This window comes from Pogoniulus pusillus, chromosome 12 (assembly GCF_015220805.1).
Source record: "Pogoniulus pusillus isolate bPogPus1 chromosome 12, bPogPus1.pri, whole genome shotgun sequence".
Classification (NCBI taxonomy): domain Eukaryota; kingdom Metazoa; phylum Chordata; class Aves; order Piciformes; family Lybiidae; genus Pogoniulus; species Pogoniulus pusillus.
Window position 1 is genome coordinate 32,508,897 of NC_087275.1, and position 25,970 is coordinate 32,534,866.

At 53.6% G+C, this 25,970-nt stretch overlaps 1 protein-coding gene and 1 non-coding gene across 2 annotated transcripts in view; one reads left to right on the plus strand and one right to left on the minus strand.

Annotated features, from left to right (window-relative positions):
• The window catches only part of PPEF1 (protein phosphatase with EF-hand domain 1), a 47,359-nt gene extending 21,873 nt beyond the window's left edge, over window positions 1-25,486 (minus strand). The window contains exons 1-6 of the mRNA XM_064152064.1: window positions 25,313-25,486; window positions 13,499-13,656; window positions 9,529-9,656; window positions 7,549-7,600; window positions 2,364-2,536; window positions 91-205 (exon numbers count right to left, since the gene is read on the minus strand). Of these exons, the coding sequence (XP_064008134.1) occupies window positions 91-205; window positions 2,364-2,536; window positions 7,549-7,600; window positions 9,529-9,656; window positions 13,499-13,541 (511 nt within the window). The 5' untranslated portion in view covers window positions 13,542-13,656; window positions 25,313-25,486. The remainder of the gene's footprint in view (window positions 1-90; window positions 206-2,363; window positions 2,537-7,548; window positions 7,601-9,528; window positions 9,657-13,498; window positions 13,657-25,312) is intronic.
• Window positions 25,487-25,592: 106 nt separating this feature from the next.
• On the plus strand, window positions 25,593-25,665 carry TRNAV-UAC (transfer RNA valine (anticodon UAC)). The gene has a single exon. It is a non-coding gene; the product is annotated as a tRNA-Val (tRNA).
• The last annotated feature ends 305 nt before the right edge of the window (window positions 25,666-25,970 follow it).

Here is a 25,970-nt window from a genome sequence, read left to right on the forward strand (position 1 = left end):
ACAGGAGGGCTACTAAGCTGATGCTGGGATATTTAATCACTAAGAATATCAACCCATAGCCCAGATCAGTGATCTCCTTTGGTACTTTACCACAGACAGTTATCTCCTGGGAGTAGGAAGTTGAAAGCTGAGTGATATTTGGCATCTCCTTGAGAACCCTCCTGGTTTCACAGAGTAGCTGCAGCACATAGCGGGCATGAAGCAGCTGTGAGGGGGAGAAAAGGCAGACTTAATGACACAGCACATCTGCCTGCACAGCTAACAGACATGCACTGCCAAGCACTGCTTACACTGCACACCTCCAGGCATGACTACAGCCTGCATGGGTCAGTGCTGGGAGTTAGGAGTGTTCATAGCTTTGTGCTTGCCTCCCAGTGAATGGACATAAAGGACCTTAATGAATCATAGAATCATAGAACCAAGCAGGTTGGCAGAGAGCTCCAAGCTCAAACAGCCCAACCTAGCACCCAGCCCTGCCCAACCAACCACACCATGGCACTCAGTGCCCCAGCCAGGCTTGGCTGCAACACCTCCAGCCACGGCCACTCCACCACCTCCCTGGGCAGCCCATTCCAGTGCCAATCACTCTCTCTGCCAACAACTTCCTAACAACATCCAGCCTAGACCTGCCCTGGCACAGCTTGAGGCTGTGTCCCCTTCTGCTGCTGCTGGCTGCCTGGCAGCAGAGCCCAACCCCACCTGGCTACAGCCTCCCTGCAGGTAGTTGTAAACAGCAATGAGCTCTGCCCTGAGCCTCCTCTGCTGCAGGCTGCACCCCCCCAGCTCCCTCAGCCTCTCCTCACAGGGCTGTGCTCCAGGCCCCTCCCCAGCCTTGCTGCCCTTCTCTGGGCACCCAGGGAGGTGGTGGAGTCCCATCTCTGGAGGTGCTTAAGAGGAGGCTGCATGAGGCACTCAGTGCCACGGTTTAATTAATTAGAAGGTGTCAGGTGATAGGTTGGACTTGATGACCTTAGAGGTCTTTTCCAACCTGTTGGATTCTGTGATTCTGTGGTAGAAGAGACAGCTGAGCTACTGAGTGACTTTTCAAGATCCATGTTTTTAAATGAAACAAAAGAAAGCCAATTAACTACAATCACTTCCTTACTAAAATGCCAACCCCAGCAAGGGAACAGCCATCAGGGAAGTCTGGGTGAGCTCTTTTATCATGTGCTTTATATTTTGCTACCTTTAACAGCAGCCTCCAGAGAAAACTACAGAACAGGCTTCCCACTTATGATTTAGTCAATTAAAAAGCCAGCCAGACCCTTGCCCTTTATATACAGTGCACTGTGAAGCACAAATAACCACGAGTTCAGACAGGGTTGTGCCATGTAATGCTTCCCTGCCAACCCTCAGCCTGTAGGAAGGCAGCAAAGAGAAGAGCAACTGCAGGCAGCAAGCTCCTGAGCTTTGTGCTGTCACCCAGTCCCCCTGCAGCAGAGATGCTTTATGTTCACTCTTCCCTTGCGGTGGAGTCTTGCACACTAGAATGTGGTGGTTAACCCTTACAACTCAAGTCCTCTAAGAATGGGGGAGGGGGAAGAGGCCCCCACAAGGAGCATTTTTAGCACAGAAAAAGGTGATAAGGAGTCTCTAAGTTAGGTGAGGACATCCTCCCTAGGCCTGCATCCTCACTGCTGTCCCTGCCTTGCAGCTGCTCAGGGTTCCCATTTCATGATCGCTGTCATCAGTAGAGGTCTCTACCAGTAGCTGCTAAACACTGACTCAAACCTGGGAATGCTCTGGCTGCAATCCTGACTCCTTTAGATTTTGGTGTGTGAGCTTCCAGCCAGAACGGATTCCAAAGACAGCTCATCATGTACCTACAGAGGGCTGGCAGGAAGGGGTGAGGAGGGCTGAAATATCTCCGTGGGCAACAGTTCAGCTTTACCTTGGATTCAACTGATTGTGGAGCTACAGCTCAGCAAGAGATAAGCCCTATGAGGAGAGGCTGAGGGAGCTGGGGGGGTGCAGCCTGCAGCAGAGGAGGCTCAGGGCAGAGCTCATTGCTGCCTACAGCTGCCTGCAGGGAGGCTGTAGCCAGGTGGGGTTGGGCTCTGCTGCCAGGCAGCCAGCAGCAGCAGAAGGGGACAGAGGCTGAAGCTGTGCCAGGGCAGGTTGAGGCTGGATGTTGTGAGGAAGTTGTTGTCAGAGAGAGTGATTGGCACTGGAATGGGCTGCCCAGGGAGGTGGTGGAGTGGCTGTGGCTGGAGGTGTTGCAGCCAAGCCTGGCTGGGGCACCGAGTGCCATGGTCTGGTTGGTTGGGCAGGGCTGGGTGCTAGGTTGGGCTGGGGGAGCTTGGAGCTCTCTGCCAGCCTGCTTGGTTCTATGAGTCTATAAAACCAAACCAGCTGCAGCTCACCTGCTCATTCCTGAAAGCATGCAGAAGAGCATTGGCATCTTCAACGGTAAGGGGGAATGAGAGCCGCGGTCCATAGTAGGAGTCAGGAACATCGATCTGCACTTCAAACTCTCTTAAGCACAAGTCTTCATCCACCCCCTGGGGAGCACCTGGCGTGGTGAAAATGTGGGACACTGCAACAGAAGGAAAGAAGAAGAGAGTGGGAACTCCAACAGCCTCCCACAGGGCCCTCACAGCATGAGTGGAACCAGCTGAACGTAGCTGATGCCTCACCGGTGGCACTGTCAGGGAGGCTCCCTCCTGCCTTGTGTCGTAGCAGAGCTGCAGCTCTGCTCAGATTGCTTCACAGCACAGAAACCAAAGGAATAGACCTAAACCCAAGCAAAACTCCCTGCAGAGCCCAGCCACACACCCCACAGAACCCCCACCACACACACCCCCCCCCCCCCAACAGAGCCCCAACCAAACACACCACAAAACCCCCAAGCACACCACAAAACCCACACTAAACACACCACAGAGCCCCAACCAAACACACCACAGAGCCCCAATCAAGCACACCACAGAGCCCCAACCAAGCACACCACAAAACCCACACTAAACACACCACAGAGCCCCAACCAAGCACACCACAGAGCCCCAACCAAACACACCACAGAGCCCCAACCAAGCACACCACAAAACCCACACTAAACACACCACAGAGCCCCAACTAAACACACCACAGAGCCCCAACCAAGCACACCACAGAGCCCCAACCAAGCACACCACAGAGCCCCAACCAAACACACCACAGAGCCCCAACCTAGCACACCACAGAGCCCCAACCAAGCACACCACAGAGCCCCAACCCAGCACACCACAGAGCCCCAACCCAGCACACCACAGAGCCCCAACCTAGCACACCACAGAGCCCCAACCTAGCACACCACAGAGCCCCAACCAAGCACACCACAGAGCCCCAACCTAGCACACCACAGAGCCCCAACCAAGCACACCACAGAGCCCCAACCTAGCACACCACAGAGCCCCAACCTAGCACACCACAGAGCCCCAACCTAGCACACCACAGAGCCCCAACCAAGCACACCACAGAGCCCCAACCAAGCACACCACAGAGCCCCAACCCAGCACACCACAGAGCCCCAACCTAGCACACCACAGAGCCCCAACCAAGCACACCACAGAGCCCCAACCAAGCACACCACAGAGCCCCAACCAAGCACACCACAGAGCCCCAACCCAGCACACCACAGAGCCCCAACCAAGCACACCACAGAGCCCCAACCTAGCACACCACAAGCCAGCCACACCACATGAAAAACCCTCCAGGTCAAAACACCAGCAAGAGATTTTGGATTGGGGTTGTGGAGCAATTTGCTCTCACAGGCAATGAGAAATGCAACCTGTCACAGACTTTCCTCTCCTGGCCCCACATAGCAAGGCAAGCCAAGTGTCAGAGAACCATTGAATCAGTCCGGGTTGGAAGGTGACCACAAGGATCACCTAGTTCCAACTCCCCTGCCACAGGCAGGGACAGCCTACCCCAGATCAGGCTGGCCAGAGCCAGTGTCCTGGTTGATCATGCAGTGACCATCACCTGGCTAAAGTCTACCCTTGGACTACAGCCTGTAAAGATTCACTTTGATTCACTTTCTACTGTCTATGTAAAATTCTGAGGCTAAGTACCAGAGGAGCTATGAAAAGTTACCAAAGCAGCCCTGTTTGTTCCCAGTGGATTGCAAAGCATTCCTTGCTGACACATCCAGCAGCCAGCACCAGCTTCTGGCTGGCTGCCATAAAACCGTCGGCAGGAAATAAAGTAAACAAAAACAGAGAGGTAAAAGCAGAGCACAGCTTCTAATTTCCCTGGGACATGGAAAAAGCAGGAGCATTGCTAATTGCCTCAATATCTGCTTGGCAAACCCTTGAAATGTCACTGAGTGGACAGCAGCTTTGAGTGTTTTCTTCTTGCAGATTGCCTTTCTTCTACATCAGTGTCTTTAGTGATGACCTGGAACAGGGGACTGAGAAAGTATGGCACCAAGCTAGGAGCAGCTGTGGAGCTGTTGGAGGGTAGCAGAGCCCTGCAGAGGGACCTGGCCAGGCTGCATGGGTGGGCAGAGGCCATGGGATGAGACTGAACAAGGCCAAGGGCAGGGTTCTGCACTTTGGCCACAAGAACCCCAAGCAGCACTGCAGGCTGGGGCCAGAGTGGCTGAGAGCAGGCAGGGAGGGAGCTGGGGGTGCTGGGAGAGAGGAGCTGCAGAGGAGGCAGCAGTGTGCCCAGGTGGGCAGCAGAGCCAGTGGCATCCTGGGCTGGCTCAGGAGCAGTGTGGGCAGCAGGACAAGGGAGGTTCTTGTGCCCACCGCTGTGCTCAGCACTGCTCAGGCCACCCCTGCAGTGCTGTGTCCAGCTCTGGGCCCCTCCATTGCAGAGAGCTGCTGAGGTGCTGGAAGGTGTTTGGAGCAGGGCAGCAAGGCTGGGGAGGGGCCTGGAGCAGAGCCCTGTGAGGAGAGGCTGAGGGAGCTGGGGGGGTGCAGCCTGCAGCAGAGGAGGCTCAGGGCACAGCTCATTGCTGCCTGCAGCTGCCTGCAGGGAGGCTGTAGCCAGGTGGGGTTGGGCTCTGCTGCCAGGCAGCCAGCAGCAGAACAAGGGGACAGAGGCTGAAGCTGTGCCAGGGCAGGTCTAGGCTGGATGTTGTTAGGAAGTTGTTGTCAGAGAGAGTGATTGGCACTGGAATGGGCTGCCCAGGGAGGTGGTGGAGTGGCTGTGGCTGGAGGTGTTGCAGCCAAGCCTGGCTGGGGCACTGAGTGCCATGGTCTGGTTGGTTGGGCAGGGCTGGGTGCTAGGTTGGGCTGGGGGAGCTTGGAGCTCTCTGCCAGCCTGCCTGGTTCTGTGATTCTGTGATTCTAACATCCAATCTGAATCCACCCATTTCTAGTTTTGCTCCATTCCCTCAGCCCTATCCCTACCTAACACTCTAAAGTGTCCCTCCCCAGCTTACTTATAACTTCTTTAAGGTACTGAAAGACCACAGTAAGGTCTCCTCAGAGCCTTCCATTTCTCAGACTGAAGGGAGAAAAGTGGAGGCAGCCAGAGACACACAGCAACTCTTATCTATGCCTGTGTTCTTTTTATACATCTCAGCAGGCCTATGGGGACTGAGGGCAATGGAGCAAAGCTGGAGGTGGGGAGAGTGAGGCTGGAGGTGAGGAGGAAGTTGTTGAGCAGGAGAGTGGTGAGAGCCTGGCAGAGGCTGCCCAGGGAGGTGGTTGAGGCCCCATGGCTGGAGGTGTTTGAGGCCAGGCTGGCTGAGGCTGTGTGCAGCCTGCTCTAGGGTAGGGTGTCCCTGGGCATGGCAGGGGGTTGGCACTGCCTGATCCTTGTGCTCCCTTCCAACCCTGACTGATTCTGTGACTGTATGAGTGAAGCAGCCATCACTACTGTTTCCTCTTCACAGCCTGTAACCTAACTCTTCTCACTCAAATATCCCTGCTAGGCTGAAACCAGCACAGCCTGTGCTCATAGGAGAGGAGCTGCAGCCTCTGAGCAGATGAAGTGAGCAGAGTTTGACTTTCTTCAAGTTTGCCAATTGCTTCCCAAAAAGCTCCATTACTAAAGCAGTTTTGTTTTGCAGAATGCAGTGCTAATGGAAGCAAACCAAAGGGAGGATTATGGCATCACTCTCCTTGGCTCTGGAGCAAGGGTAAATGTAATTTCTTCTTCTGCAGAGCACAGAGAGCATTAGGCACTCTAAAGTATTTAAGAGAGACAAAAAATCACTGTTGCTAATGGTGGTCATTAGAAGACTGAAGCACTTAGGGCTTTGATGGTGGTTTTATCCTGCTGTCAGAGTGTCTTCTGCAAATTTTAATGGGAATAACCTGTGGCTGGACCAGAGGAAAGAGAAAGGACATCCTCCTGTCATTCAATCACAAGGGGACAGCCTCCTTTTTAACTCCACTGGGGTTAGACCTATTCTAAATCAGTTCAAGGAAGTCCTGTTTACTTTCTGGATTTAGGAATAACTTTCAGGCTGTCCTTCTGTTGAGTTTGACCTCAAAAGTTTGTCCAAGGATCCCAACTGCCATTGGAATGGGCTGCCCAGGGAGGTGGTGGAGTTGCTGTCCCTGGAGGTGCTCAAGAAAAGCCTGGATGGGGCACTTCATAGAACCATAGGATCAAGCAGGTTGATTCTATGAGCTCCAAGCTCCCCCAGCCCAGCCTAGCACCCAGCCCTGCCCAACCAACCAGACCATGGCACTCAGTGCCCCAGCCAGGCTTGGCTGCAACACCTCCAGCCACAGCCACTCCACCACCTCCCTGGGCAGCCCATTCCAGTGCCAATCACTCTCTCTGACAACAACTTCCTAACAACATCCAGCCTAGACCTGCCCTGGCACAGCTTCAGCCTCTGTCCCCTTCTTCTGCTGCTGGCTGCCTGGCAGCAGAGCCCAACCCCACCTGGCTACAGCCTCCCTGCAGGCAGCTGCAGGCAGCAATCAGCTCTGCCCTGAGCCTCCTCTGCTGCAGGCTGCACCCCCCCAGCTCCCTCAGCCTCTCCTCACAGGGCTGTGCTCCAGGCCCCTCCCCAGCCTTGCTGCCCTGCTCCAAACACCTTCCAGCACCTCAGCAGCTCTCTGCAATGGAGGGGCCCAGAACTTAGTGTCATGGTCTGGTGGATTGGACGGGGCTGGGTGCTAGGTTGGACTAGATGAGTTCGGAGCTCTCTTCCAACCTGTTTGATTTTATGATTCTACAACAACACTTCAAGAATTAAAGGTTGTGCTTCAAAAATTAAATGTTAAGCTTGAGGAGGGTAGATCTTAGGCCTGACAAGAGATTTAGACTAGATATTAGGAAGAAATTCTTCACAGTGAGTGGGGTGAGACACTGGCACAGGTTGAGGGTGGTGAGAGATTGGCACAGGTGGAGGGTGGTGAGACACAGGCACAGGTTTCCCATGGAGGTTGTGGAGCACAGAAGCACCCAATGTGATCAAAGATCACATTGGGTGCTTCTGTGCTCCACAACCTCCCTGGAGATGTTCAAGGCCAGGTTGGATGAGGCCTTGAGCAACCTGTTCTAGTGGGAGGTGTCCCTGCCCGTGGCAGGGGGGTTGGAACTGGCAGATCTTGAAGGTCCCTTCCAACCTAAACCACTCTATGATTTCATCCTTACCTGAATCAGGTTGGGTGCAGTGATCCAGCATGAAGGTAAAAAAGTTGGATAGCTAAGAACAGAAAAGGAAAGAACAAACACACAGTGATCAGTTTAGGGGATCCAGCAATTATCAACCTTGTCTTCTCTTACTCAGCTACTAACACTTGCCCATGCAGGGGTGGTCTGAGGCATTACTCAATGTTTCCATAGCATCAGCCTGCAATAATGGCACAACTTCAGTCCTGCTCCAAAAAAAGGGCTCACTCCTTTCCCTCTTTGCTATGAATTAGCAGAATGACACCATATGAATGCATAAAAACTTCCAGGGTGGTTTCAGAGCTGCTGGTATTTTGGAGTACAATCCATTTTTCCCATCATCCAGACTATTTGCCTAGACTTGCTTTGATGTCAGTAGAAAGGTCCTGCTACAGTGCTCTGAACTGACTTCAGACACTGATATCAGAGAATATCATAGAGCCAGGCAGGCTGGCAGAGAGCTCCAAGCTCCCCCAGCCCAACCTAGCACCCAGCCCTGCCCAACCAACCAGACCATGGCACTAAGTGCCCCAGCCAGGCTTGGCTGCAACACCTCCAGCCACGGCCACTCCACCACCTCCCTGGGCAGCCCATTCCAGTGCCAATCACTCTCTCTGACAACAACTTCCTCACAACATCCACCCTAGACCTGCACTGGCCAAGCTTGAGCCTCTGTCCCCTTGTTCTGCTGCTGGCTGCCTGGCAGCAGAGCCCAACCCCACCTGGCTACAGCCTCCCTGCAGGTAGAATGAACACAAAGTCCTGAGTTTCTCATTCCCTGCACTGGTGCATTGAGATGCTGATAACTCTGTTGCACTTACCTTGCCTCACAGGCACAGTGAAGGTCACCCACATTGGGATAACCTGCAATTCCTGGCTGGCTGAGCTGTTCCACAGGAATCTCTAGCCTAGGTATGGTTGTATGGGCAGAATGGTGCCATGCTCTTAGGTAGTTATACACACATATATATGCTGGTGTCCTCTGGGCAGTTCTGCAGCCCCCAGCACAAGCAGGACATGGAACTGTTGAAGCCAGTCCAGAGGAGGCCACCAAGATGCTCAGAGGGCTGCAGAAGCTCTGCTATGAGGACAGGCTACAAGAGTTGGGGCTGTGCAGGCTGGAGAAGAGAAGGCTTGGAGAAGAGCTTGGAGTGGCCTTGCAGTATCTGAAGGGGGCTACAGGAAGGCTGGGGAGGGACTATTGACAACGTCTGGGAATGAGAGGAGGAGGAGGAGGAGGAGGAGGAATGGGTTTGAAGTGGCAGAGGGGAGATTCAAACTGGATGCTAGGAAAGGGTTGTTGAGAGTGAGGGTGGTGAGAGACTGGTACAGGTTGAGGGTGGTGAGACACTGGCACAGGTTGAGGGTGGTGAGACACTGGCACAGGTTTCCCATGGAGGTTGTGGAGCACAGAAGCACCCAATGTGATCAAAGATCACATTGGGTGCTTCTGTGCTCCACAACCTCCATGGAAGTGTTCAGGACCAGGTTGGATGAGGTCTTGAGCAACCTGTTCTAGTGGGAGGTGTCCCTGCCTATGGCATGGGGGTTGGAACTGGCTGAGCTTGGAGGTCCTTTCCAACCTAAACCATTCTATGACTCTATATATGCAGACACAACTAAATAAGTTCTTTACCATGAGGGTAGTGAAACACTGCAACAGGTTGCCCAGGGAGGTAGTTGAGACCCCATCCTTGGAGATGTTCAAGGTGAGGCTCAACAGGGTTCAGTGCAACCTGGGCTAGTTGAGGGTGCCCCTGCTTACTGCAGAGGAGGTTGGACTGGATGACCTTTGGAGATCCCTTCCAACGCAGCCTCCTATGCATGAGGCACGAAATTGGTTTGATTGTACAGGACACAGATCTGTAGTGAGAAACAGCCACATGCCCATTTTGTTTGGGCAGCTTCAGTTCCCTGAGGATAACCTAAGTGCTTGTAGAGAAAGAACTGAGGCTTACAAACCTGCAGCTGGTCTTGCTCCTCAGCATATTCGATGGACTGAAAGATGCTCAGGGAGCAGCGGCGCCTTGTCTCCAGCCGGGCCATGGTAAAGCGGTACCAGTTCTGGATGAGGATGGCAGCTCGAATCACTGTCAAAAGAGAAGGCAATGGAGCACCCAGGGGTGCAGTGCCACCTGCACTGAAAGCACACACTGCTGCCCTTGCACAGCTTTGCAGGTGGATGAGGAATCCAGACCCCCGTGCCCAGCTGACATTAAGACTGAACTCTGTGAGACTGAAATAGTTCTCTGCAGTGCTGAATCCATGCTGCACTTACTGGTTCTGTCTCCAGGGCCAGCTCCCACACTGGCTGACTTGCTCAGGCTCATATGCTTAGCAACCTTCCTCATTTCTTTGTCCTGAATACCATGCTCATGGAAGAAATCAGCCATGTTCTTGCCAGAGAGGGTGACTGGCATTGGAATGGGCTGCCCAGGGAGGTGGTGGAGTGGCCGTGGCTGGAGGTGTTGCAGCCAAGCCTGGCTGGGGCACTTAGTGCCATGGTCTGGTTGGTTGGGCAGGGCTGGGTGCTAGGTTGGGCTGGGGGAGCTTGGAACTCTCTGCCAAGCTGCTTGATTCTATGTTCAGCTGATGGGCTGCACCCAGTGTATGGGTTCTGGGAAGGTAAGGAAAGGCAGAGATGTGGTCTGGCCTACCAGCAAGAGGCATTTCTTCACCAGCTTCAGACTGTGCAACCTCTAACATGAGCACTGTGTAATAAGAGAGCTTGCAACAGCCTCTACTAACAGAAAGGGAGGGAAGGGGAGGTCCAGGCTCGATGTTAGGAGGAAGTTCTTGACAGAGAGAGTGAGCTGTGTTGGAATGGACTGCCCAGGGAGGTGGTGGAGTCAATGTCCCTGGAGGTGTTGCAGCCAAGCCTGGCTGGGGCACTTAGTGCCATGGTCTGGTTGGTTGGGCAGGGCTGGGGGCTAGGGTGGGCTGGGGGAGCTTGGAGCTCTCTACCAGCCTGCTTGGTTCTATGAGTCTATGATTCTGAAGCTTTTGCCTGCTTGGCTGTGCAGCAAGCCATCAAAACTCAGCCTTAACATTTGTTACCAAAGGAAGAGGAATTCAATGGAATGCATCTGAAGACCATTTTGGATTATATGCTGAATGTGCAGCCCACTCAGAACTCTAACAAGCTGTGCCTGCTACTGTCCCAGGCTGGAAAGCTGCTAGAAATGTCACAGAACTAGCACCAAGACTGCAGCCTAGAATGAAAGGCCTACAACCCTCAACTGCTTTCTCAGATACCTTTGCTTATCTGCTCAGGTAAAAGCTATCAAGCAGGACATCTGGGGACACAAAGAGGTCCTAGGGTGAGCACTGTCCTGTGGGGTGAGCTCCTCATGCTTGTCAAAGCATTTAGTGCTGTGTGAACAGCAGCCAGCAGTGAAAGCTGTGCAGGAGGACAGAAGCACCAGAGCTGATGCTCACTATGCTGCTATTCCTGGTACCCACAGGGTAGCAGCCCTAAGGAGCTGGGGCATGGAACATGGTGCTGGTGGCAGGAGGATAAGAGGAAAGGCAGTGAGGCATGCCCTCAGCATTACAGGTGATCACTGCTGCTCTGATAGAGGGAGGAGAGAAAGCAGAAGGCTGGAGGGGACATGCTCAGACTGAAATCCTTGAGCTTGGAAGAAAATGAAGAGCTCAGCATTGATTTTTGCTGTCCCTCAGAGCTGTGACTCTGTTGCTTTTGAGATGCTTTTCCAGAAAGAACAACTAACTTTGAGGAAAGCCTCCCTTGGTTCTTGTTAACTGGTTTGTAAGGTTAGCCAGAGAGCAATAGATGCACACTTCAGGTACTCAGGACACATGAAGATGGATTTATCACCCAGAGGAGGACATCACTTACTAGAGAAAATCAGAACAAAATGCAGCTGCTGCCCTGAAGATGGAGCAGCTGAAACAACAGCAACTTCAGATCTAGTCATGTGCTTAACCCATGGGTAGAAGGGCTCTCTGCTTGGCCCTGCAGAACACTGACAGGGGCACCCAAGAGGCATTACATGCATCAGTGTAACAGCAAGAGGAAGACAGAGCACAGGGGTACTGGATCCTGCACCTCTCAAGGCAACCACATCACCACCACCATATTCTTGTACCTGGCAACAAAAAGCAGAGCAAGATAGGAGGGTGCTCTCAAGAGGTGACACAATCACTCAGTTAGAAGTGAGTCCATAATTCTTTCTGGACTGATCTCATATCTCTTTTCCCTACCTCTTTTTCTCTGTGCTCTCAACAGGATACCAGTGGTAAAAATAGACAGGGCCAGCCTTGTCCAGCCTTTGCCTCCAGCCCTGCAGCTAACACCTCACTTCAAGGAGTTTCCTAAGGAACTCAACCCTGAAGAGCTCAGCTCAGGACACAGAAGAAAATCTTCATGCTTCTGATCTTGGGGGAACAAGCCAAGGGAGCTGCAGGTAAAGTTTTCTAGGCCAGACAAGGCCAAAATCAGAAGAGACTCTCATTCTTCAGACATTGCATCCATCCTCCTGCCTGAAGGAAACGCAATCTTTAAATCATAGAATCACAGAACCAAGCAGGCTGGCAGAGAGCTCCAAGCTCCCCCAGCCCAACCTAGCACCCAGCCCTGCCCAACCAACCAGACCATGGCACTAAGTGCCCCAGCCAGGCTTGGCTGCAACACCTCCAGCCACGGCCACTCCACCACCTCCCTGGGCAGCCCATTCCAGTGCCAATCACTCTCTCTGCCAACAACTTCCTAACAACATCCAGCCAAGAGCATCCTCTGTGCCCTGCATAAACTCTAAAGATGTCTCTTATTTTCTGGAGCTCAGCAGCAACTCAGATCTGAAAGACTGACACATCAGGGCAAGGCTGTCATCAGCTTTCAGTTTAGGAGAGTACACAAGGGGCAAAGCACAGCCACCAGCACAGAAGCTGATTTCCAGCATCAGAACCATTAAACTTCCCATTAAAGCCCCCCTGGGTTGCTTAATGGTCCTGAGCACTTAAGATGGCAGAGCTCTGCTGGCATCACATAAGACAGATAGATATCAACCACTGTGGGGAATGGTGCAGATCTAACAGAATATTTCCTGCCTCTTTTTCCTCTTTAATTGCACTTGCTACAGCACTGTTGTTCTCAGGCCTGACTCACACTATGATTTTCACACTAGGCTAAACTGCATCTGTTAAAGAAATTGTTCTCAGGCCTCTACACCAGTGAGCACCTGTTAAATTGATGTTATTAAGGCATTAGAGGGATGTACAGCCTCAGGCTGCAGATGGAATGCCAGTTCAGCACCATCTGACTGCTGCTGAAGTGCAGAGAGGAAATCATCCAGCAGCTGCAGAGGCCTGAACACTGGCAAACAGCACACAGAGCCAAGAGCCAGCTTTGGGGTAGCTCCACACCAGTGTACACTGATGGCTGTAGACACAGCACAGCTCCTCCTGTCCATTCCAAACTTCTGCACACTCAGAGACATTCTGGGCTCCTCCATTGCAGAGAGCTGCTGAGGTGCTGGAAGGTGTTTGGAGCAGGGCAGCAAGGCTGGGGAGGGGCCTGGAGCACAGCCCTGTGAGGAGAGGCTGAGGGAGCTGGGGGGGTGCAGCCTGCAGCAGAGGAGGCTCAGGGCAGAGCTCATTGCTGCCTGCAGCCTGCCCAGGTCCCTCTGGATGGATCCTGCCCTCCAGCCTGGCTGCAGCACCACACAGCTTGGTGTGGGCAGCAAACTTGCTGAGGCTGCACTCAATGCCTCTGCCCATGGCACACAAAGATGCTGAACAAGGTGGCAGGGGCTGGAAGTGCCCTCTGAAGCTTACACTCTTCTAGAAAGATTATTAAAAATAACTTTCTCTGAAGAACTATTTTAGCAGTAGGAACTGGGGCAAATGCTTCCTTGTGATCCTCTTCTGGTGTCACAGAGAGAACAATCACTGACCTCAGAGCAGCACTCACCGTTCTCTGACCTCCTGTCAGGTACAGAACTGCTGCATCCCATGGCTCCAAACAGTGCAAGCTGCTGCTGACACCAGGCCTGCTTCTCTCAGCTCCCAGCTTCACACACATTTCCTGTGCTGTTCTGTCCGTGAGGAGGACTGCATCCTTCTGGGGTCCTAACAGGGAGAGGATTGGGAGGAAGAGTTAAAACAGTGTTTGGCAAGACAGCCTCTAAAGTCAGTGCAGGTCAGAACAGATTGGTGCACAGTGTGTCCTGCACAAACTGAAACCTCAGCAAGGAAACTGAATGGAAGTCAACAGGGGCAAGGGCAGAGTCTGGCACCTGGAAAAGAACAACCCCAGGCAGCAGGAGAGGTTGGGACTGAGCTGTTGGAAGGCAGTGAAGGGGAAAAGGCTCTGGGGGTGCTGGTGGGTGGGAGACTGCCCATGAGCCAGCAATGTGCTCTGGGGGGCAGGAGGGGCAATGCCATCCTGGGCTGGATTAGAAGGGCTGTGGTAAGTAGGTCCTGAGAGGTTCTCCTGCCCCTCTGCTCTGCCCTGCTGAGGCCACAGCTGGAGTCCTGTGTCCAGTGCTGGGCCCCTCAGTTCAAGAGGGACACAGAACTGCTGGAGAGAGTCCAGCACAGAGCCACAGAGATGCTGAAGGGAATGGAACAGCTCTGTTCTGCTGGGAGAGGAGGAGACTGAGAAGAAAAGACTGGGTAAGGCACTTAGGCACATGATCCTGTGACCTCAGCAATGGTTATCAATGTGTGCAGGGTGAGTGGCAGCAGGCTGCAGCCAGGCTCTGCTGGGTGATGCCCAGTGCCAGGCCAAGGGGCACTGGGTGGAAGCTGAGGCAGAGGAAGCTTCTTTTAAACATGAGGAGGATTTTTTTTCCCTGTGAGACTGCCAGAGCCTGGCACAGGCTGCCCAGGGGGGTGTGCAGTCTCCCTCTCTGCAGATATTCAAACCCAGCTGGCTGTGTTCCTGTGTGAGCTGCTCTGGGTGCTGCTGCTCTGGCAGGGTGGGGTTGGACTGGCTGAGCTTTGGAGGTCTCTTCCAGCCCCTGCCATGCTGTGATTCTTTGAAGTACCCTAAGCTTCTTTTTCACAGCCTGCACTCAGGACAGATGAACTCAGCAACTAACAGAGTTTACTCCTCACATGTTAGCTACAAGTCCATGTGTCCCAGTCAATCTGAAGCCAGATGTTTAAAGCTCCAGAACCATATTACTCTACCTTCTTGTGTGCTGAAAATCAGCACTGCAGAGTTTGAAGGACTTTAAATTCCCTCTGATACTACTGCTAGAAAAAGAACCCACAAACTTCAGCCCTCCTCACATTCTGTGGTTGTTAAATGCTGCTCTACCACTTTATCCATCAGTGTCACCATCACTACATCTACAAGGAGAGGCAGTGCCACAGCAAACTGCTCCTCAGATTTCAAGTAAAATGTCCAATTTGCTGCTGCATTTCTGAGATTCCACATAAAGGATTTGCTTTCATTAAAGAAGTGAACAAAGTACATCTTGCACTGTGGCCTTCTGGGCATGGATACTGCTGTCACTTGCTCGGCTCCTCACCAAGTGCATTCACTAATGCAATACACTTCCTCATCACCACATTCAGATGAACAGTTTCCCTAAGACACAAACCAAGTTAATTCCTTAGGTGGTGGAGTCACCATCCCTGGAGGTGTTCCAGAAAAGCCTGGATGAGGCACTTGGTGCCATGGTCTGGTTGACTGGCTAGGGCTGGGTGCTAGGTTGGGCTGGATGAGCTTGGAGCTCTCTTCCAACCTGCTTGATTCTATGATGATGATTCATTGATGCTCTTAGAGAGTGTGAACTTAGTTTGGGAGATTTCATACATGACTACACTGGCTCCTCTTTCCCTGTCTCCCAGGGAGACATGTTTCTCTCTAGCAAGTCTGACATCTCTGTTCTTGCTGTTTTGTTTCATGGAACAATGAAGAAATTCACCAGCATCCTGGGCTGCAGCCAGAGCAGCGTGGGCAGCAGGGCAAGAGAGGAGGTTCTGCCCCTGGACTCTGCTCTGCTCAGACCTCCCCTCCACTCCTGCCTCCAGTGCTGCTGTCCTCAGGCAAAATAAGGACACAGAGATGCTGGAGGGAGGCCAGAGCAGGTCACAAAGATGCTCCAAGAACTATAACAGCCCTGCTGTGAGCACAGGCTGAGGCAGCTGGGGAGGGGTGCAGCCTGCAGGGGAGAAGGCTCCAGGGGCAGCTCAGAGCTGCTGCCAAGAGCTGAAGGCAGCCTGCAGGAAGGCTGCAGAGGGACTTGTGCTGAGGGGGTCTGCAGGCAGGCCAAGGGCAATGGTTTGGAGGTGAGGCAGAGCAGGGGGAGAGTGGAGCTGAGCAAGAAGCTGTTGAGTGTGAGGGTGCTGAGAGCCTGGCCCAGGCTGCCCAGGGAGGCTGTGGCTGCCTCCTTGCTGGGGGTGTTCTGGGCCAGGCTGGCTGAGGCCCTGAGCAGCTGAGTGTGGCTGAGAGGTGTCCCTGGGCATGGAGTGGATGATCCCTAAGATCCTTTCCAACCTGAGCCATTCTGTGATTGTATGAAGATCACTGCTTAACTACTGATTTTTGTCTTTGGCTTTACCAGCAGCAGTAAAATAACAGGAGGGTGAGAGTGGAGAGCAAAGAGACACATAACCTATTTTGAATTTCCCTATCTGGAATGCATTTGTTGCTGTGGCACTACTCACAGGGCTTAAGTACTGATGTCTAGGTTTCTGTTACATTAACATCACACAACTCTTTCCATCTGGGAATCTATTTCACAGGCTCACACAACACAAGGGTATCCTACACTCGAGCTGGGTCTGCCACCTTCTGAGTCAGTATTTAAGTGAGGAAAGGATTTTAAGGGGCTTATTCCCCTCCCCCCCCCAGGGTTAGCTGCTTTCCTACCCTCTGAAGGAGGAGCTATCATGACATCCAAGAAAGTGCTGTTACATTCATTTTGAACCAATTAATGGCTCTAACAGCATCAAAAGAAGCATTGATATTGCTAATAGCTCAAATCTGCCTTCTCTCCCAACAATTGTTGTCTTCCTGAACACCATCTCCTGGCTTGCCCTCTTAGGGGAATCTTAAGTCTTCATTAGTCTACCTGAAACCAGCCAGGCACAATGTGAATTGTGATGTGAAGCCAAGAGCAGAACAGAGCTTACTTTCATTCTAAGCCAGACAGCATGCAAATGGGCAACCAGAGTCCCCAACAGAGCCATCAGGCCTCGCAGGACTCCACCCAAGCATTAACAAGCAGGGATCCCAATCACCAGCCCAGCTCTACTTGCACTAGCTTAAGCTTTTCTCCTAGTCACCTCCACCCCCACCTGAATCCATGGACTTGTAACCTCTCCTTGAGTGAAGAAAGAAGAAAGGTAGACACGTGGCCAGAAATGTTATGGAGAGAGCTGTAATTGATGTCTGAAATGCAGACTCAAAGCTTGAAGCAAAAGTTGCATGAATATATCCTAGCATTAAACCTCTTTAAAAGGCCACACATGGCCATTAGGGAGCTGGTCCAGGGGGCTAACTACCACCTTCAGTCTCAAATGTCTGCATCCTAAACTGGGCACAGCAAACATTCAAACTGCTACCTTACTCCCCAGCGGCTTAAGAAGTGGCTGTGAACCTGCAAGGCCAGGCTGCAGATCAGCCACACTCCCTGAGCATTCCAAATCAACCTTCTGCCCTTCTCATCTGACTGAGGGATCACAGAGAGGGGGAACAGACACTGCAGAAAGACCCAGTGCCACCCTCAGCCCAAGGCTTTGCACAGCTCCTAGCTGAACTGGTCCAGAGAAAGATATCTGCTTTCCAGCATCCTCCCTATGCTGGTTCAAGCCAACTCCTGCCCCATGCCAAATCCTGCATTCTGGACCAGGAAAAAACACCAGGCAAGAGCCACAAAGGCCTTCCATGGGGAAGAAGGCTGAAACCCAAGCATTAGAATAATTTCAGTGAGCTGTTTACTATGAAGCATGGCAACGTGAGAGGCACAGCAGCAAGAGAAACATGGCCAGAGGGGCAAAAGGAGGTGATTCTCCCTCTCTGCTCCACTCTGGTGTGACCCCACCTGGAGTATTGCATCCAGTTCTGGAGCCTCTCTTACAAGAAAGATGTGGACATGCTGGAATATGTCCAGATACAGGCCATGAGGATGCTCAGAGGGCTGGAGCTGATCTGCTATGAGCACAGGCTGGGAGAATCACAGAATCAAACAGACTGGAAGAGACCTCCAGGCTCATGCAGCCCAACCTAGCCCCCAGCCCTGCCCAACCAACCAGACCATGGCACTAAGTGCCCCAGCCAGGCTTGGCTGCAACACCTCCAGCCACAGCCACTCCATCACCTCCCTGGGCAGCCCATTCCAGTGCCAATCACTCTCTCTGACAACAACTTCCTAACAACATCCAGCCTAGACCTGCCCTGGCACAGCTTCAGCCTCTGTCCCCTTCTGCTGCTGCTGGCTGCCTGGCAGCAGAGCCCAACCCCAGCCGATGGCAGGGGAGCTGGAACTGGATGATCCTTGAGGTCCCTCCCAGCCCTGACAATTCTGTGGTTCTATGAACATCTGGTGAAGAATTATTAGTCATTAAAAAACTGCCCTAAATGTTGGCTGCTGGAATGGAAAGCTGGGCCCTAACCCAAGTGCTGAATGGCTGTCAGAGCTAGGTGGTAGCCAGATGAGAACTCGGGACACAGAACTGTGTTAGCATCCTGGATACTGCAGCACTGCTTCACCCTTAGGAGAGAAGCTGTCACGTTGAGTACAAAGCAGGCAGCAAACCAATGACTGCAAGCTGGGGATTTTTAGATAGAACTCCAAGAAAGTGCTACATTTCTCTCAGTGCAGCAAAAAGCAAAGTTCATGCTGGACAGACACTGAGCAGTCACAGCCCAGCCACTGAGGGAAAAAGCAATGTCATTCAAGCATGCTCACAGACAGGCACCAAGCTAAGCCAGAGGGCACACGCTGCTCTCCTGGGCAGGAGGCACGGGGGGTCCACCGCAGCAAGGGCTCACAACCTGAGCTGTCAAGAGCCTGACTGAAAAGGATAATCAAGGAATCATAGGATCAACCAGGCTGGCAGAGAGCTCCAAGCTCCCCCAGCCCAACCTAGCACCCAGCCCTGCCCAGCCAACCAGACCATGGCACTCAGTGCCCCAGCCAGGCTTGGCTGCAACACCTCCAGCCACAGCCACTCCACCACCTCCCTGGGCAGCCCATTCCAGTGCCAATCACTCTCTCTGACAACAACTTCCTAACAACATCCAGCCTAGACCTGCCCTGGCACAACTTGAGAATCTGTCCCCTTGTTCTGTCGGTGGTTGCCTGGGAGAAGAGCCCAACCCCACCTGTCTCTAACCTCCCTTCAGGTAGTTGTAGACAGCAATGAGGTCACCCCTGAGCCCTCTCTTCTCCAGGCTAAACAACCCCAGCATCCATTGTAAGAAAAATCTCAATCATGCACGGTCTCACTGACATTCCATTTAATCCTCTTAACTGGAAGGGAGTGCGTGTGAGAAAGTGGTGAAAGAACCAACCTCCAGAAAAAAAAAGTGTTGAAATCTGAGCCAGTTTAAAAATGAAGTTCGTGCTCCAGCTGAAATTTGTCTCTGTTTTAATGAAGTTTAAGCCCAGCAGCCAACAAGGTTCAAAATGATCATCATCAAAATAGGGATTTTTTTCCTTAAACCAGAGGCCACATTAGTTTCAAAGCTACTTGATCTCATTTGTGTTCCTAAGTTCTGGATAACTGATCCAGTCAAGGTCAAACTTTATGGATTGAAATGCTGATTTTCCACAGGGGAGAAGCAGAAATAGTTCCATATGCATCTGTCACTCCCTGCACAGACTTAGGATGAAGTCAATTTGCTCTTTGGAAGCTCATCTCTACCTGTACATAACATACACACAGCCCCCCCAAAGACAGTACCTGCTTTTTCCTTTCTGCTTTAGGAATATTACGACATCTTCTACAGGAGTACCTTGAGAAGGTTCCTTTCTGCAAGCGGTCCTGCACGGTGAGGGGCAAAGCTCTGCAGAACAGCTGCTCCAACTCTCGCTGGGGCTCAGAAGCTGCACTGCACTTGCTCTCCACCTGTTTATACAGCTTCCCGAGAGGAAGCCTCCTCAGCAGCAGGCAGGGGAAAGGCTGTCTTCATTGCCTAGCCTGAGGTGGAAGCTCCCGGCCGCAGCCACCCAGCTGCACTGCACGCATGCTGCTCAAGAGCTGGGTGCGCACCGAGGCGCCTGAATCTCAGGCAGAGAAAGGGCTGGGCTGAAGTTATCCTTCGCATCTGAAGTCATATGATCTCTTGAAAGAGGAATGACCTTTCTGCTGCCTTGAGGCAATGATTTGCATTTTGGAAGAGAGAGCAGACTGGGCAGAAAACAAAGCCTGAGGGCTGGGCAGGTGTTTGTTTATGCGATCATAGAATCAACCAGGGTGGAAGAGACTTCCAAGCTCAGCCAGTCCAACCTAGCACCCAGCCCTGGCCAGTCAACCAGACCATGGCACTAAGTGCCCCAGCCAGGCTTGGCTTGAACACCTCCAGGCACAGCCACTCCACCACCTCCCTGGGCAGCCCATTCCAGTGCCAATCACTCTCTCTGTGAAGAGCGCAAACATAAACACTGAAATCCTCCTTGCTTCTGTGGAAACCCTTCTGAATTGACTGAAAGTTCCTGCACCTGTGTTTTGCTCTTGTGCTGCTGTGCCTTTGTGCTGTGAAGCTGTGCGATGTGAGCAGCCTGGCTGTGAAAGCCCCGAGGGCAGCCCAGCGGCGGAGCTGCTCCCCGGAACGCTGAGCGCAGGCAGGGAGCTGGACAGGTCTGCAGCTGCCAAGCCTCGCACTCGGCTGCACCGCACCACTGCCTGCACCCTTCGCTTCCTCCTGCGCACCACGGCTGGAGCTGAGCGGACTCTGCGTTTCGGCAGGGCTGCTGCTCCTCAGGCTGCTGCAGAGAGATCAGACGAGCTGAGGAGGCTGCGGTGCTGCTCCCCTGCGTGGCCAGCAGGCTGTGGCACGGCACGTTTGAAATCAAACCCCGACGCCTGCCAGCCAGGCCTGCACCTCTGACCTGCCTCCTCACCATGCTGACCGCAGACTCGCAGTCACTGCACAGGTGCCTGGGGAAGGGCAGAGCTGCCACACTCAAGGCAACTTATCCCAGCCTACTGCCAGCTGTCTGCTGCTCTGAGCAGTGCAGCAACAGCACGGGGACACCACAGCTTTGAACACACAGACAGTCACACCACTGAAAAACATGAGGTGTCAGTAAAGCACAGTACTGCAGTATCATCGCAGAATCAACCAGCACAGCCTGGGGCCCCGTCAGCAGCAGCAGCACTCATCCTCATCACACCTCCTCTTCCACACCCCCCCAGACTGGGCACAGCTTGCTGCTGTGCAAAATGCTGGACCTGCAGACAGCACCACAGGTGCTGAAGGATGCTGTGGTGGGAGAAAGCTCCACGTGGATGGGAGCGAGGGGAGGGTCACAAGTCCCTTGCTCTGCAGCCTCTCCGTGGGTTGGACTCCCACTGGGACTGGGATAGAGAGCAAAAGATTTCTGAGAGCAAACAAAGAAAGCAAGAGGTTCACTCTGCTGCCCCAAGGGTCCAACAGTGCTGTAACATGATGTTTTCAGGACATTTCTGTCAGCAGTCTGGTGACAGATCTAAAGGCATCACCCAGCACTGTGAAGGACAGAGTGATCAAGGGACAGACAGTTGCATTCACTGGGACAGAACAGATCCATTTTCTAACGCACAAGAGAGATCTAAACTGCCGAAAGAGCAGAGCAGAAGGCACTGTGTGAGTGCACTGCTCTGACTGAGCCTGTCCTTGGAGGCTCTGCAGACACAAGCTGCCACCCCCAGTGCTGCTCCCTCTTCTGCGAGACGAGAGCAAAAGGGAAACATGGGAAGCATGATAATTCTGCGTGACCCAGAAGGGTTTTGATGTTGCCTTCTGGCAGGGTGCACTTTCCCTGATCAGAGTTACAGGAGCTAATCATTTATGTATGATCAGACTGTTCTGCCAGAACGCATGCAAGCAAAAACACATCATAAGCTCTTTCCACTGCGCTCTGGGGACGCACATCGGCTATAAAACATTTACTGCACCTGATAAATTCACCTGTGCTGGCATTGGCCAACATCTCTGCCTAATCAGAGGCTCTCAGCCTTGCTTCAGCAGCAAACAAATCTGTCAGAAGCGTTTCATCCAGGATCAATAGGAGAGAGATCAAAGCCTTAGCTGTCAGGCTCTGCAAGACAAAGTCTGCACTGCCTGTTTTCTTTAGTTATGTATGGAAGTTGTTTGCCCTCTTAGTGGTCTGACATGACCAAGCAACCCGATAAAGTCAGACTTGAGCCACCTCTCCAGTTACCCATGGGGATCACAGTGACATGCAACTTGAGGAAGCACAAATGTGCTTTCCAAATTACCCTTTCCAGCTCCAGACCAAGAACACAGGCTGTACCAGACAAGAGCATACTTCACAGAGCCAAGCAGGCTGACAGAGAGCTCCAAGCTCCCCCAGCCCAACCTAGCACCCAGCCCTGCCCAACCAACCAGACCATGGCACTCAGTGCCCCAGCCAGGCTTGGCTGCAACACCTCCAGCCACGGCCACTCCACCACCTCCCTGGGCAGCCCATTCCAGTGCCAATCACTCTCTCTGACAACAACTTCCTAACAACATCCAGCCTAGACCTCCCCTGGCACAGCTTCAGCCTCTGTCCCCTTCTTCTGCTGCTGGCTGCCTGGCAGCAGAGCCCAACCCCACCTGGCTACAGCCTCCCTGCAGACAGCTGCAGGCAGCAATGAGCTCTGCCCTGAGCCTCCTCTGCTGCAGGCTGCACCCCCCCAGCTCCCTCAGCCTCTCCTCACAGGGCTGTGCTCCAGGCCCCTCCCCAGCCTTGCTGCCCTGCTCCAAACACCTTCCAGCACCTCAACAGCTCTCTGCAATGGAGGAGCCCAGAGCTGGACACAGCACTGCAGGGGTGGCCTGAGTAGTGCTGAGCACAGGGGTGGGCACAAGAACCTCCCTTGTCCTGCTGCCCACACTGCTCCTCAGCCAGCCCAGGATGCCATTGGCTCTGCTGCCCACCTGGGCACTCTGCTGCCTCCTCTGCAGCTCCTCTCTCCCAGCACCTCCAGGTCTCTGGGGCACAGCACTGGTGCCAGCTGGATGTGGCACCATTCACCACCGCTCTCTGGGCCCAGCCCTCCAGCCAGTTCTTGACCCATACCAGAGTGAATCTGTCCAAGCCAGGAGCTGCCAAGCTGGCAGCTTGTTGTGGCAGATGGTGTCAAAGGCTTTGCTGCAGTCCAAGCAGACTCCATCCACAGCCTGCCCCACAGGGAACCTGATCATAAAAGGGGATCAGGTTGGTCAGGCAGGATCTGCCCTTCCTAAACCCATGCTGGCTGGGCCTGATCCCTTGGCAAGCAGAGAGAACACACCAGGTCCACCAGCAAGGTGCCACCATTTTTTTGTTCAGCAGTCATGTATTACCTGCACACTTCAGATGTTGGAAAGGGTTTTAGCATCAAGAGCTGCTATACAAAAAGGGCCAAAAAGAAGGGAGAATGGTCAAAGTGCTGTTGAGCAGTCTTGCATGCCAAGAATGAAAGCAGTTACTGCTAGCACAGAAACTGGGACATCCCTTCACAAGCAGTGCTTCCTGATGCAATAGCACAAATTCCCTCTTCCAGATACTTGGGAAACATTAACCTCCCAGGCAAGCCTCTATGAAGGCATTCCACATCCATAATTCAAACTCTGCTTCAGGCCTGCTTCTCACAAGCACCCACTACAAGGTGATGGAATTGATATTTCATCAGAAAGACTGCTCAAGATAATCACAGTTGAAGTGGATGTGCTCCTTTTGAGCCCTGACCATGGTTCTCTTCCTCTTACCCTACCAAGCTCAAAGAAGTATTCTTATGTGACCCAGCAAAGTAAAGCATTAGGCAGGAGCCAAGCCCATGCTAGAGAGACCTGGATGGCCAGCCACAGCAGAAAGAATACAAATCATAGACTCATAGAATTAACCAGGTTGGAAGAGAGCTCCAAGCTCCCCCAGCCCAACCTAGCACCCAGCCCTGCCCAACCAACCAGACCATGGCACTCAGTGCCCCAGCCAGGCTTGGCTTCAAAGGAAAGGGAAGATTTTCCAGACTGTCAGTTCAATGCAGTCATTCTGGGAGGCATTGCCTCATTACCATTAGGCATTGCCTAATGACTTCATTAGGACAAGGGAGGTTCTTGTGCCCACCCCTGTGCTCAGCACTGCTCAGGCCACCCCTGGAGTGCTATGTCCAGCTCTGGGCTCCTCCATTGCAGAGAGATGCTGAGGTGCTGGAAGGTGTTTGGAGCAGGGCAGCAAGGCTGAGGAGGGGCCTGGAGCACAGCCCTGTGAGGAGAGGCTGAGGGAGCTGAGGGAGCCTCCTGGGAGAGGAGGCTCAGGGCAGAGCTCATTGCTGCCTGCAGCTGCCTGCAGGGAGGCTGTAGCCAGGTGGGGTTGGACTCTGCTGCCAGGCAGCCAGCAGCAGAAGAAGGGGAGAGAGGCTCAAGCTGTGCCAGGGCAGGTCTAGGCTGGATGTTGTGAGGAAGTTGTTGTCAGAGAGAGTGATTGGCACTGGAATGGGCTGCCCAGGGAGGTGGTGGAGTGGCCGTGGCTGGAGGTGTTGCAGCCAAGCCTGGCTGGGGCACTTAGTGCCATGGTCTGGTTGGTTGGGCAGGGCTGGGTGCTAGGTTGGGCTGGGGGAGCTGTGAGCTCTCTGCCAGCCTGGCTGATTCTCTGTCTCTACAAGAGAACAAGTCCCAGTGCTGAGCCCTCGGAAACGCCTCTAGTCACAACCCTTTTTCGCTGTGGTCCCTCACGTAACTGCAGCCGGGAGGCAGCGGCACTCGAACTCGCAGCTGAGCCGCTCAGCACCGTGACAGCGAGCGCGGGGCGCCCCCTGCTGGCCGCGCAGCACCGCTGCCAGAGCCGCCCCGGCCCAGCCGCCCGCCGCCGCCGGGCGAGGGCCGCGCTGCAGCCCTACAGGTTTCGCTGGTGGGGGAACCAAGTCCACACTCAGCGCCTGTGTCCTGCCTGGAAAGGAAAATCCTCGATGCGCTGCAGGTGGATTTTAGAAAGCAAATGGTCGCTTTCGCGCCTCGGTCTAAAACCTCTGTGCGTGTGTGTGAAAGGACGGATGGTTAACTTTTGGCAGAGCCATTAGGTACTGCTCAGCACCCCCCCAGGCTGCCGCACGTTGTTTTAAACACTGTTCCCTGTACCGAGGACATCACCTACAGCTCCTCCTCTGCTGAAAAAGAGCGGAAACCCCCACAGCAAGCGGCGGAGCCTGCCCGCGACTGGTCTGCACAAAACCCTCCCGGAGCTGCAGCGGTGCTGCCGTACCTCTGCCGGAGCTCAGCCTTCCCCGTGCTCTCCTCTCCCTGCGGAGCATCGAGACCTAACGAACCACCTTAACGGCCTCTGTTCTCCGCTCGCCTGGGAGAGCAGAGCAGCAGAGTGTGCGGGAAGGCTTTGCCCAGGCACTTCGGGAGCAGGGCTAAGAGGCAATGCCGATAGGAGCGCACAGGCTGAGAGCAAAGATGTATCAAATACACGCACGGGCAGCGCTCACAGCATAAGGCAGTGTGGAGCTGCTCCTGCCCTCCAGGCTCATCCCCTGCCTCTGCAGCCCGTGTTGGCGGGGACGGCCCTGCAGCGAGGCCGCACCTGGCGCGCAGAGGAACGCCTGCAGCAAATGGCATGAAGAAAACCCTTACCTGTGCTTTCCCGATCACACGGGCGCTATAAATGCGATTCCATTCCCTCGCTCCTCCGCAGCTGAGGGGGGGCCGGATCATTTTTAGTTAAGCAGCAAAAGCAAGAGACATGCACACAAAAGCTCGGGGGGCGACCTGCAGCTTCCCTCAGCAGCCCGCCGGCTGCCGCCCCCGCGCTGCGCCCGCGCGGGACGGGCGGGGGGAGGAGGAGGGGGAGGAGGAGGCGGCGCCTCAGCGGCTCGTCCATAGGGGCAGCGCCGCGGCAGCGGCTCTACGTGGCGGTTCCATAGTGTAGTGGTTATCACGTCTGCTTTACACGCAGAAGGTCCTGGGTTCGAGCCCCAGTGGAACCAGCGCTGGGTGCCCGTTTTTGGTTGGTTTTTTTTTTTTTTTCTCTAAGTGACTGTTCGCTTCTGTTTCTTTTTCCACCTCAAGGGCGGCCAACCTCAGAAGCACGCGTGGAAAGTGTCGGTTCTGCCTGCGGCAGGGCAACAGCTAGTTGGAAGCTTAATAACCAAGTGTTGCCTCTCCTGTTAAGCCTGCTTGATCTATGGGCTGTTTGGGGCCATTCTGTACCCTCCCCTGGGCCCCTTCTCACAGGTGTAGCTTAGCTCCAGCTGGAGCCTCTCCCGCTGAAGAGGCTTCATTTCTGGGAGGG